Source organism: Populus nigra, chromosome 19 (genome assembly GCF_951802175.1).
Source record: "Populus nigra chromosome 19, ddPopNigr1.1, whole genome shotgun sequence".
Taxonomy (NCBI): Eukaryota; Viridiplantae; Streptophyta; class Magnoliopsida; order Malpighiales; family Salicaceae; genus Populus; species Populus nigra.
Genome location: NC_084870.1, coordinates 10,931,772 through 10,945,015, shown reverse-complemented (window position 1 = coordinate 10,945,015; position 13,244 = coordinate 10,931,772). Strand labels below are relative to the sequence as shown.

The window sequence follows — 13,244 nt, the reverse complement described above, 5'->3', positions numbered from 1 at the left end:
AAACACACGCCAGCCATGTTTCTAAATATAAAATGAGAAGATTAATTTTGAAATAAAGAATTGGAAATAATGAGTCTTTAAGGTCACAAAGAATAAAGACTCCGGTTTTCTGTTCCGGGCCTTCAGGCAGAAGTAGTAATGGCAACTCGCAGTCTTTTACTCTCAACCCTCCGTCGTTCTCGTCCTATCTCCACGCTCTCTCGTCTCCTCACGAACTCTAGCCCTAGCCCTAACCCCAACCCTCTCACTTCACAACCTTCAAATGCGATATCGTCTCGCAACTCACTTGCTTCTTTTAATTTCCCTTCCTGTCGATCCTTGTCGACTCGCACCGCGTCCGAATCTATCAATTTCGAAGAATTTGCTGATCCTGTCTCCACCGAGACCGAGGATGGAGTTGTTAACGGTATTCTTCCGGTAGACTCAATGATTTGGTTGCTTGATTCATATCATGATCTCACTGGTCTCCCATGGTCAGGCAATTTACTTCACTCTCTCTGCTCAATTTTGGTTTAGTTGTTTTATTTTAAGAAAGAAATTAAATCATGCAGGTGGATAATCATTGCTTCATCAACACTGGCAATGAGATTAACGCTCTTTCCTTTACATGTTCTGCAAATGCACAAGATTAAGAAAATTTCCCAGTCTTTTTCTAAATGTAAGTATTTGTTTTATTTTATTTTTATTTTCATCCCAAGTATTTTTTTTTTTAGAATTACAATTTTAAGCTACAATAATTTTTATTTTTTGCATTTATTTCTCATAGTGCCTCCTCTATTCCCACCACCTCTATCAGGAAGAAGCCATATCGAGCAGATATCTCTTTTTAGAAACGAAAGAAGAGCAATTGGCTGCCCTTCGTATTTATGGTTTCTTGCTTTCCTCTCTGTACAGGTGGACCAAATCTATCTATCCCTTTTCTCCTGTTACAAAAATTGGAGATTTAATCTAGTTATTAATCTCGCCTTTTTCTCTCAATTTATTTGCAGATACCGTGCTTTCTCTTGTGGATGACCAGTATTCGACGAATGTGTCTGGATAATCATCCTGGGTTTGATTGTGTAAGGAAATGATGGGATTATTATTATTATTATTATTATTATTATTATTATTATTATAGCTAAGTTACCAGACTTTTGTTGGACTTGTATTTTCTTTACATTTTCAGGCGCTGACTGTAGTTTGTTAGTTCAACTATGAGGTTAATGTTGGAGTATTGGTCTTATACAGCATAATAACTTATGTTTTTAATCTTCGTTTTCAGTTACTTTGATACAGTTGAGAAATTGTAATCATGCATTACATTGCATTTGAATTACTTGGCCTATTACTAATTGTGAAACTTTTCTGTATTAATTACAGGGTGGCGCTCTATGGTTTCAGAACTTGACTGAACTTCCTCATGGTGTTTTAGGCCCGATCTTTCCATTTCTTATTGCTGGTTTGCACGGTGTTAATGTTCACGTATTGGGCCCTATACTGTCTCTCACTCTCTCTCTGTTTTTTTTTTCCTTCTGGTGAATGAGATATGCAATTGTGTTAATAGAGGAATTGAAGGACAAGGTACAAAAGATATCTGTTTCAAAAATGTTGGATTTACACTTGGTTACTCCCATACCTTTGACAATGTGCTGCATTAGTAGTTTGATGAATAATAGCTCTTAACATATCATTGCCTCGTGACAATCTTTTATTTTTTTTACTGGAAATGGTTTCAGTTTCTAAAGATGTTAGGTTTGGTAGCAAATGTTTGATTAGCTATACATGGCAATGGTTTGGATAGTTCACTGACTTGTCTGATATATTTTTTTCAGTTCTCTTTTGACAGATCTTCTGTTCGGAACACAAGTGGCCTATTGGGCTTATTATCAGAAGTGAGCACTACAAGTTCATTGGTTGCTTAATTCTTGAATAATGATTGAATTCTCCTTCTCATATGTGCAGTATCGTTTTGGTTCATGCAAGTGATTGAAAATGTCGGTTATTGCAGTACTACAGGAAATATCTGAATTTTATGATGCTGCCTTTGTTTTTCATTGGTTACTGCATTCCACAGGTAACATAGCATGACTTCATGTTTCTAGGAATTTAGCCTGTTATATGATATTGATTTATTCTTAGCTTACCACCTTGGAAATTTAAACTAGTGATTTCTGACGTGTGCATTATTCAAACCATTGAAATTAAGTAGTTTTTTAAAATATAATTATATTAAATATATTAAATTAAGTTTTATGAATAATAGTTATAAAAAATTATTTTATGAACAACATAGAAAGATGTAATGTGAAAACTCCATATGATTTGGAAAACGCAATCCTTTGAAATGGATTTTTTATGTACCAATTGACAAACCAATAATAATTTTCTTTTCCTTTATTCACTTTAAAAGATAGTTATTTTTTATAAATGATTGTTAGTGTTTCATGTAGGTTTTCTATATTGCAATGTCTCTTCTAATCGTAAATATATATATATATTTTTGCTCCTTGCTAAAACAATACAGACCTTCTGTTTTGATAAAATTTATGTTTTCATGAATTTTCAATACCATTTTTTCCTTCTCAATATTGTACAATTTTGGTAAGTGGGGTAAAATCAACTACACCAATAAAAAAGATATTTTATGGCATGGTGGTAACTTTTGAATTATTGAGTCGAAGTCTGAGGAATGGTTTCATTTTGTTCTCTCCTACACTCCACATTTCAAGCCACAAGGCCTTCATGCATTCAATGACTTTACACTCCCTTTGATCCATTCCACGTCACTGCATTGGTGATATCACAATTATTCATCCTCATACAACGCAGGAAGGACACTAAGCAAAGTCCAATGACAATGCACTTATGAAGTCATTGCATTATTATTTTTGCTGCTTGTTTAGTAAGCGATTATAAAGATACGATAAAAGGATTCCACTCACAGTACCTTTGATCTGGAAAGATAACCCCTTTATTTTGATATTGAGCTTCTCTGTACACCCTTCCTGGTGCAGATTCACATTTGCTTTGTCTGTTTTGTTTTTCAGGGAAGTCTAGTTTACTGGGTTACCAACAGTTCATTAACTGCAATACAGGTTAGTCATCACACTTTACGGTTTCAGGATATATCTGTTACCTTTCCATACCTTGCAGATTTTATCTTGGTTATACTTGTGATATTATTTTCTAGTATCTTTTTATCTGTCCAAGGAAAGAATTACAGTTGCTTCATTTGAAAAGGTGAATTTCCTTGGGGAGTTTATCATTGAACAACCATAATACATTTGGTGACATAGTTCCTCTTTAATTACTTAACAAAAGGTAAGGAAGGTACAGAAGCTTTCAATGTGGTCAGATAAATGGAAAAAGGATTTTCACTATTAAACATTGTACAGAATCATCTAGTTGTGGTTGGCTGCTTTCTTGCTTTCTAACTCTATAATTGCATTTTCTGGTATATGGAGAACTAAATGAACTGGCAGACAAAAGAAATAGCTCTATTTGTGAAACGTGTTGTTTGAAGTCCTTTGACATGGTTTATTAGCTTACTTGGGGGATGCCAATTTTTTGTGACATGGTCATAGGAAAGCATTGGCATGCCTAGCTTCACATCTGACATAGCAAACATCATTTGTTAATCACTCATGTGCAAAGCACTTTACAGTCGCCCCTGCTTTTTGATACTTTTGGATTTGTTGCTTCTTGCAAAGCTTTGTGGATTCTGAGAAGTGAGAATAATAAGTCTGACTGTCTGATGCTCTAATTGGGTAGAGATAGTTTGGTGGGAGTTTTTTCTTCAGATTGTCATTTCCATTCTTAAACCTTTCAACTGTCCTTGACAGTGTACAATGGGCAGTGCCATCTTTTGGCACCTTGAGTAGTGTACTATTGCAGATAAAATTAATCCCAGCCTATTTGCCCTAGCTTTCCCTTTGTGTTCTTAGGATCCACTTTACAAATTCATCTTTTATTCTGAAGTTCATTGTTTTAACTCCTAAGCAGGAATGATAAGAGTGGGTTTCATTGTCTGACACGATATAATCAATCTTGCAGCAAGTATCTCTCAAACTTCCTGTTGTTCGTGCAAAATTAGGGTTACTGGACAAGGATTTTCCAAAAGCACCTGCACTTTCTGCAGAAATGGTTACACATGAACTGCGCAAAGTTTCTCCAGAAAATTTGTCACCTCATGAACTACTAGTAGTGAGTGGTGCTGTACAAGTAAAATAAAGTATTTGCATTGTGGAGATGTTACAAGTTTTCTCACCTTTTCATATTGTCAATGTTGACAGCTGTCTGTTAAACTCTTATCCAGTGGGCATAGAGCCAGAGCTATTCCTTTGTTGCAGTAAATTGCTGTTGCCTTCTTCTTCTTCTGTCCAGATGACCGACTTATTCCTTTCTTTCTTTTTCTTTTTCTTTTTTTACATTTATAATCCAGTAACGAACTTATTCCATGTTGCGTTGCATAATTTTCTTTTGGTTACAGAATGGCACTTGAGAAGGACCCTGGCCACGTAAAGGTTTTAATTGTTATGGGGCAGGCTCGACTGCAAGAAGGACTCCATGCAGAGGCAACTGATCATTTAGAGCGTGCTATTTCCAATGTAACCTACACCGCTTTTATTGGCTTCTTTTCAACCACTATTTTACTCTAGGGCTTTCTTTTTGAATGATCTCTAATTATCACAAAATTTTGAAGAGGGCTACTGTTGTCTCCAGTCACTTGCTATAGAAAGTTAGAAACCTCTTTTTATATGCTGCAATTTTCTGGATGACATTCTTTCATTTATGAACGAGGCACCATCATTTGCAATCTTTTGATACTGGTATCTGTTAACTTCTCTGACACTAAATATATCTTCTTTCTGAGTTTTGTAAATAATTTTTTTTGTCTAAATTGCATGCTTTACTCCACATAAATCTGAAACTATTATTTCTAACTTCCCTTCAGCTCATTCTTACTGGCCATCCAACAGCGGAGGATGTTGATCATCTAATTCTTGCATCACAATGGGCAGGTGTTGCCTGTATTCGTCAGGTGAAAACCATGAACACTTTTGTTATTGTTGTAGAGTAAAATGCAGCCTTACATTACAGATTTTGTTAATAAGGGATGTTCTGTCACTATTCTTCATTCATGTGTTTCTGGAGGGAACTATCTTTCTCCTTATTTATCCTCTGTGCACTCTTATTCACTACACTCCGTAGTGATTAGTCATCTGAGATTAATCTAAAATTACTTTGTAATACCAACCCTTGTCCCCACTTGAATGTGATAGAAGGAGCCGCATTATGCTGGGCATAGTAATTAGTGAGTGACTCCAACTATTTGAGTTGACTTGACAGCCTTTTAAATTTGATTGATGTATCTCAATAGAAAATATATATATAAATGGTGCGTCTCATGTTTTCATTATTTTTTTATTTTTGGTGTAGGGGAAGAATGCAGAAGGAATTATGCACCTAGAAAGAATCACAAGTCTGGAAGAACCAGAGGACCCAAAGAGCAAAGCACACTATTTTGATGGTTTATTATTACTTGCGAGGTATGATTACAAGCAAATAATAATATGTTTTTCAATATATACATATTTATAGTCAAGTTCTTGTGCTAGAAAAAGAAATAATAGGAAAGGTATTTTACAGGTTTTTCAAAATGCCTATGATGCTTTGAGAGACAATTTTAAAAAAATAAGTATCTACAGTTACCATCATTTGTGAAGTCCATATAATTAACTGTGATAATCCTGATAAGTTAAAGTGATACCATTAAAGAAAAAGAAAAGAACAATACCTGTGTTTTTCTCTTTTTTTTGTCAATACATTGTTACCGTAGAGAAGACAATGCCTACTTACTTTTTCTTAAAGAAGATACAACTTCGATGGCTATGATTGTGAATAATTGGGTGGATTGATTCTCTTATATTTGAGAGGGTGTTTTAAGAACTGCAATGGAAGGTTTCTGTTTGAAAAAAAAAAATCAAAATATGAACTTATCAACAAACAAAAAATGTGGAACTTATGGATCCTTTGCTTGTTAAAACTGAACTTGTTGGTATGTTTGCCTTTCCATCACTTTTCTTTCACTTTATATTTGCTAGGCATAACTAGTATTTTATTCGTCACTAAAATTGATGTTTCAGTGCTTTAAGCAAGGAAGATCGCAATGCTGAGGCTGTCAAATATCTGCGCTTAGTTGTTGCTTATGATCCTTCCCGCAAGGAATTCTTGGACCAATGCTTATGATCCTCCCCGCAAGGAATTCTTGGACCAATGCTTATGATCCTCCCCGCAAGGAATTCTTGGACCAATGCTTATGATCGTTCTCGCAAGGAATTTTGTCAGCTATCTTGTTAGCAGCAGGAGAGGAGATCACAGACCTAATTCAATTACACGTGATAACTATTTGTATAATTATTATTTGTTAATTAGGTCAATAAATTATAACTTGGAATAAATTTAAGTTCGAGAAAAAAATTTCTGCCATGCCACATAAGTTCGGGCTGGTGTGGAATTAGGACGGTACATAGGCAGTAGGGATATGCATAATTGATAATTTTTTTGTTTTTTCATTCAAAATTTATGTTCTTATGATAACTTAATCCATAATTAAGTTGGTGTGTTGTACTTTGCCGTTTGAGAAAAATAGATTTAAGAAAAGTATTTTTAGTTCTAGTTTTAGAGAAAATAGGTAGAAGTTATTTAGTCAAACGAACAGTTTTTCAAGCTTTCAAGCTCCCTTTTATTCATAGATAGTGCTGGTAAACAGAATCCGGGAGGGGGTAACTTCGGGACAGCAGTGGGAAGTGGATTCATGGTCTCATGGCCGACCTAGGGAACTGCTCTCCCTTAAGGCGGGGATGTGGGCTGCTATTCTAAAGACTGTTACCTCCCTCGATGTTCTTTCCGAAAAAGACAGCAAAAAACTTGGACACTAACTGAAAAATACCGAAAGCACTAGAGATGCACGTTGGGGAGGAGGTCTTCCATGACATCGACACTTGGCCATGATATTAGTATTTTGGCATTAACATTTCAACATAATTAACTTTATTATCGTGTCGGACACGGCGAATATGCCCTGTTACTTTTCCTGTACTTGATTAGCTTTTCTAATTGAATGCCCCTAGCCTAACTCCGTCCAGTTAATTGTTGAATCCGTGTAATTGGGCAGCTTCCAAGACTAAGGGGGATTTAATTTAATTTAATTAGAAAATTTATATGTTGTGGACCCAATTAAGACTGGGATAATTATTGGACTCATCCCACGTCTGCATTCGGTAGTATTGGAGACGAAGGTTTAGAAACGTGTGCAGCAAGAGAGAGCTTATTGCTCTTAATCAATATACTGAAAAAAAATCAAGAAACAAAAGCAGAAGCATCAAGCCCGTTATTTCACTGTATAACAAGAGAGAGTTCGCTGTGAATTCGTACAGTGCTCTCTCCGTCCCCGGCCTTGCCTCCCCTGCTTGCATTTGATCTCACTCTACAATAAGAGAGTTGTTGTGGATTTGAACAGGGCTCAAGAAATTATATTTTTTATTTTTAAAATTTATTCTTAATATTAATATATCAAAACAATAAAATAATTTTAAATAAAAAATAGAATATTTTCAAACCATAAAAACAACAGTTATTATGGTTGCTTGCTTGCATTTGATTTTCACATGTTCTCTCTGATGAAGGGTTGCTAAGGGGACTGTGGGAATCTTAAAAATCATTTAAGTTCTTGCTAATATCGATCCCATTGTTATTTTTTTTAATTTAAATTAAAGTAAAAAATATCTTTTTTTATAAATCCATCCAACCACCCCAAAATAAAAATAAAATCTCTTTAAATCCTGTTAAGAAAAAAAAAAGATAATCTTGGAGCTTACAAAAATTCAAAAAAAAAAAAACTTTAATTTACTGTTAACGAGTCGTGGTCATAGACACTTCGAAAGCAACCTTTTCTTTCAATCAAAAAGAGAAAAGGAAAAAAAAAGGAAAAAGGAGAAAAAATGAAATCCTTACTTGAATCTGAAGTAGTAGTTGTGCAATCAAACTAACGCAGGCAGGAGTTCAGTTCCAGTTTATTCGAAGGAGCAGGAGCTAACCCTGAAGGAGAGGATACCTCATCTCGAATATGCTTCACGTGGCAACTAAAAAGAAAATTATTCTTTTTTTTTAAAAGGACAACTATGTATTCCCTCCACGTGTCACGCTCCTATTTGTGATTCATACGTGCTCTTCACACCACAACTGTTGCACATGATCCACTACTACGTGTAAATAGCTTAAAGGATCCAAACTTAAATCCTTAAGGAGAACGCAACACGAAACACAAACAATCGGAGGAAAAGAAAGAAAAAAAAATCGGAGATAAATGGCAAAGAGATCAATCACCATGAAACCACTCTTTCAAGAACAAGATCTTGTTATCTACGAAGAAGGTAATGATTTCTCTAATTGGGAATTCATTAATGAATCTGATGCTGAAGATTCTGACTCTGATTCTCTGCATAGTCTTGAAAATGGCTTTGTCTCTTGGTCTTCATCAAGATCACCGAAAACAAGACAGGAAATTGTAGCCCAAGACACCCAACAAGACCAAGATGTTGTCTTTCATGTCAATTCTCATCTTCATGAAGATTACGACGACGAAAACCGTTGTGTTTATCGTATGGGGCCTATACTGTTTCCTGCTGCGAGGGTTCGGTACGGGGAAGAGATTGAAGATGTTGATGATGAAGAGGAGGAGGACGAAGACGACGAAGATGACGGGTATGGGTTAAATGACGAGCTAGTGCCATGGAATGTGAGTGGGAAGTTAGGGAGGCAGAGGATGAGGAAATTAGGCAAAAGGATATTTCCTAAGATGAGTAGTTCAAAGAGGAGTCCTTTTCTTCATGTGAAGCCAGGGTGTGTTCATGGAAAGCATGGATTGGGATTGAAGGCTTAGCAGAGGAAGAGATTGAAGGTAAATAAGTTGCGGGGGTGGAAAAAGCTGGGATCTTTGAATTTGGTGTTGTGTAAAGAATTCAACTTTGGGGTGGTTGGTTAGGTGTAATTATTGTACTTTGGACTAGGGTTATTGGCTTTTCATTTTTAACCCAGGTTATGCTGATTGGAAATGACTTGTGTGGATGTTATTATCAATTTATTCTCGATTGATGTTCTCTTTCAGCCTTGATGAATTTTATGGCTTATTTCTCTCTGTATGTGTGGGTTGATTTGTTTGAGTGCAGGTGGGTAATTGAGGGGAATGGGTCTGGGATTGTAAAGTGCAGAGTTTAAATGGAACGTGACTAATCGTTTTTTATCAAGTTCTCTGTGTGAATCGTAGGTGACTCGGTGGGCAACTTTTGTTTGATATTGAATTACTATTAGTGGAGGTTTAATTGGAGAAATTGCATGAAAAGGTTGTATCTTGTAATGGGTTCAGTTCGAAGTTTATTTCAGTAGTTGAATTGTGGATGCTGGCGATTTGTTTTTCAGGTTGATCCTATTTGAACTAGCATTATTAGTAGCTGTTGCCCCCCTTTTTTCTTTTAATTGCTTATAGCTGTCTATTGCGTGGTCACTAATTGTGGTGGTGGTATAGTTTTGGATGTCGACTGAATGCTTTTGGGTAAATTTTTAGCATGGTGAGACGTTGACGAGGTTCAGGCACAGATGAATTGTGATCAGTCGTCCTAAGGTGTGATTTATGAAGTCAGTTGAATTTCTTGTATTCTGCTGACTGGAAATAACATGTGGTTGCTATTAGCATCTTAATGTTGCTTGATGTTTTTCTTTTAGTGTGATGATTTATGTGGTTTGTCTGTGTGTGTGTGTGTGTGTGTGTGTGTGTATTTGGTTGGAATTCGGGAATTTGGGGAGATAAGGGTGTGATTGTTATTGCAAAGTGGAGCACTTGAGAGATGCCCTCTTAATCGTTTTGTGTGTGTGTGTGTGTGTGGATCCTGGGCGTCCTGATGGCAACCTCTGGAGGGTTTAATTCTACAGGTTTTCGAAGGGATTGCATGCGAGGATCTGATACCTTAGTGTCAAACTAGGGAGGCCTTATCATTTATTTTTAGGTTAATCTATTTGGTTAGCTTTTTTATTTTAATACATATTTTGATTCTCAGGGTGATATGTGTTGGTATTTCACATGGTTAATTGTATAGGTGGATGGTATTTGTCACTTTTGGGGAAAATTATGGTGAAATGATGGTGAGATATTTTGAAGTTGAGGTTTAAACGAAAGGTAATTTGGGATGTTTTTAAAATGTGTTTTTTAATTGAAATAGTTTTTTGTTTTTTTTTTTATATATATTAGAACATCCAAATCGTTGTTAAAAAGACATCAAGTAGGCAAAAAAGAAACACTGCTCACGGATCTGTATCATGGATTTAGCAGTTTGAATTTCTCGCTGTTGAGTTGCTGCATTAGCCTGTAGTCCTTAGAAGGGCAGGTCATCCTGATGAAACTAATGTTTTCCCATAATATAGTTCTGCTTTTACAAATCCATTAAGAAGGCTGGATGCTTATCCAATACAACTGAAAGGAAATAAAGAGGCTTCGATTGCATGAAAGTTCAGCTATGCAACGAGTGATTAGAGATCCATGTCGAGCCTTGCGGAATACATGGTGAAAGAGTTGAAAGATAGTTCAGTTGTTTTATTGGCTGATTTCTGCCATGGTTTGATTTAATCTCTCCCAGAAGCACTTCTGCACTCTACTCTTTTAAAATGCAGTGTATGAAGCACCGGGATGTATTTCTAGTCTGTATAAGCTATTGATAAAGCCCTTGCTTGTGCAGGATTTGGTTTATTTATACCGTCTCCTCTTTTGAAGTTCTAGGCTCTAACAATTACCCATTTTCTTTCCTCTCTCGCAGCTTGTCCGACTTGATACGTACAGTCCACTTTTCTGCAATGTTGACGCATTGTTTCCACTGGCCCCTCATCCTCGATCAACCAGGACCATCTTTGTCATTATCCTAATCAAAAGCACCGTCTCTCTTCTTCACCACGCACCACTACCGTTTCTATCATAATCGAAACAAAATGTACCATCTCTATCATAATCGAAACAAAATATATCATCTGGCATTGAGTGCCGCGTATTTCTATTTCTATTTCAGCCCCCATTCCACCAATGTCGCATTTTGTCCCTTTGGCTGTCTACCTCGTTGAGAGAGAGCACTGCTTTTTGAAATGCCGAGCTTAACAATGAGTAGGGGCCAATCCAAAGTGGGATACCTTGATCCTTGTTTGATAGAATGTAGCTTTCCCTTTCTTTTTGTCAGCTGAATCACTCCTAAATATCGGCATCCTTGCCTTCCAGCAATGGAGAAAGAGAAGAAAAACTTATTTTGCGATTTTTTTTGAAGCTTTATCAGATTCTTTGTTTTTATCTCTGCTTTGTTGTCAATAAGATTGGAGTCCATACCTAGCTGCCTAGAAGGGCATCCACCATGAGACGTGTAAGTGATGCACTTTTTACTGTATCTTTCTTGTCTGCTCAATGCATGTGATAGAAAGCTTTAGTTTTCTAATTCAAGGCTTTTGCCCGTGATTGAACTTTTATTTTAGCGCTTTTTAGCTTATCGTTCACCCAAATTTTCGGAAAGATCAAGTCATGTGAATTTTCTAATTACAGAAATGATCTGTTTCCAAGTTATCATTTAGGTCTAAAAGAAAGAAAGAAAAATCGGGAAAAAGAAATTTTCTTGTGAATGCATTGTCGTTTAGCTAAATTACAGGAGTCAATGACTTGATCTTGGTAGGTGAAAGCTATTCCAGGAATACGAGCTTTAAAACCAAAAGAAGAAGAAGAAGGAATATATGATACAGTCTTTTTTTAACCCTCCGTCCTCTGTTTACCCGGTTCAGGGTTCACTGCTTGTGACTGCTGCACTTTGTCCTAGAGTTATAGAACCATGGTCAGAGGGTCAAAAGCTCCACGAACAGTATTGTATTCATATCTGTACTGCTGTTCAAGTGACATTCTTGATTCTGTAGTTCAGTTCACTCGAGCATGGCTGCGAAAGCTTTAGTGCCCGGTTCCGAGTTACTAGGATATTAGGAACGCGGCCTTTGGGTTCTCCTCTTTTTACTGTGAATGTTTCTGTCAAGTACAGCTAAATCAAAGTGCCCTCCTCCAACTAGTTTCGTCGAGTGACCGGAAACTTTTCAATCTTGTTTGGAAGCAATGACCTGAGAAGAATCCTCTTGGAGCTCTTAGAGCCCACTTGTCGCCCAGCGAGTTGAATAGGCTCAGTTCAAGTTGTGACTAGGCTGCCAACCTAGAAAAGCTCAAGAGGTTTATTTTGGCATGCAGGTTTCTTTGCATTTTGATTCTTGAATTAAAGGGCCGAAAGAAAAAACCCTTCACCCTGCTGGAGAGCCGAGAGAATATTGGTTCCACGTCTTCATGCGAAGACGACGGTGATGGTAATTGAACGCTTGCTCTCTCTGCTTCATAGCCGTGAGGCTAGATATAGGAACTGCCGGAAAAAAAACCCAATATTATTTGGTCGAATTATATCGATTGTTATTATTAAAACAAATATTGTTAATTTAGCCCCTTTAAAAAAATACTCGAGATTTATATGGATGGGTTTAGAATGGATTTGACCGTGTTAATTACTCTGATTTAAATTCCAACAAGCACGACTCTTTCTTTCCTCAAACATCTCTGAACTTTTTTTTTCTTTTTTCTTTTTTCATATTTCTAATTGTGTCTTCCTCCCATCATTATAGTTTGTTTTTATATTTTAAAAGTATTTTAAAAAAAATTTAAAATTATTTTATATTATTTTTTCTCTACTTTAAATTAATATTTTTAAATTATTTTTATGCGTTAATATCAAAAATAATTTTTTAAAAATAAAAAAATTATTATTTTGATGTATTTCTAAGTAAAAAGCATTTTGAAAAATAACCACAATTGTATTTCCAAACAGGCATCGTGTAGTGAACACTCCTCTGATTTTAGAAATTCATCAATTTAAACCCTCATCTTCTGATTTTAGAAATGTGTCATTTTTATCATTTAGTTTCACTTCCATCTAGGAGTTGGAATTAGAATTTTTCAAAACTTGTAGGACAGTATTTTGATCCAAGAGAGCGTGTTCGGGACAAGTATTTTTGGTTGATTTTTAGATGGTGAGTTTTAGTTAGTGGAACAATGGAAAATTTGATGTTTATCATTGAATAATTGGTAGCATCTTACTATTCACTTCTTGAGCCTTACTTTGAATAAAAAGATTGTACGGATAGGAGAGAGG

General features: G+C 36.0%; 2 protein-coding genes across 4 annotated transcripts; both read left to right on the top strand.

Moving 5' to 3' along the window:
- Positions 1–61: 61 nt before the first annotated feature.
- LOC133679126 (ALBINO3-like protein 2, chloroplastic) lies at positions 62–6,612 on the top strand. Of its 3 annotated transcripts, XM_062101636.1 has the most exons (15): positions 62–473; positions 552–658; positions 767–894; positions 990–1,061; positions 1,363–1,464; positions 1,815–1,874; positions 1,991–2,056; positions 3,030–3,077; positions 4,036–4,185; positions 4,275–4,330; positions 4,472–4,589; positions 4,937–5,023; positions 5,422–5,531; positions 6,129–6,270; positions 6,308–6,612. In XM_062101636.1, the coding sequence occupies exons 1-14, from the start codon at positions 139–141 to the stop codon at positions 6,229–6,231; spliced, it is 1,542 nt and encodes a 513-aa protein (XP_061957620.1). In that variant the 5' UTR covers positions 62–138; the 3' UTR covers positions 6,232–6,270; positions 6,308–6,612. The 3 variants fall into 3 exon arrangements, with proteins under 3 accessions (XP_061957620.1, XP_061957619.1, XP_061957621.1); XM_062101635.1 differs by having other exon boundaries at positions 6,129–6,612; XM_062101637.1 differs by having other exon boundaries at positions 346–478; positions 6,129–6,612.
- A 1,646-nt stretch (positions 6,613–8,258) lies between these two features.
- On the top strand, positions 8,259–9,150 carry LOC133679226 (uncharacterized). Its single transcript, XM_062101759.1, has one exon. It carries the CDS (start codon positions 8,351–8,353, stop codon positions 8,924–8,926), a length of 576 nt encoding a protein of 191 aa, XP_061957743.1. The 5' UTR covers positions 8,259–8,350; the 3' UTR covers positions 8,927–9,150.
- The last annotated feature ends 4,094 nt before the right edge of the window (positions 9,151–13,244 follow it).

What these genes read in the sequence shown, in the direction of transcription:
- LOC133679126 (XM_062101636.1), top strand. Translation starts at nt 139, where the DNA reads ATGGCAACTCGCAGTCTTTTACTCTCAACCCTCCGTCGTTCTCGTCCT. An exon ending in TTGCTTTCCTCTCTGTACAG is followed by an intron (nt 895 to 989) that starts GTGGACCAAATC and finishes ATTTATTTGCAG; the next exon opens with ATACCGTGCTTTCTCTTGTG. An exon ending in TATTGGGCTTATTATCAGAA is followed by an intron (nt 1,875 to 1,990) that starts GTGAGCACTACA and finishes CGGTTATTGCAG; the next exon opens with TACTACAGGAAATATCTGAA.
- LOC133679226 (XM_062101759.1), top strand. Translation starts at nt 8,351, where the DNA reads ATGGCAAAGAGATCAATCACCATGAAACCACTCTTTCAAGAACAAGAT.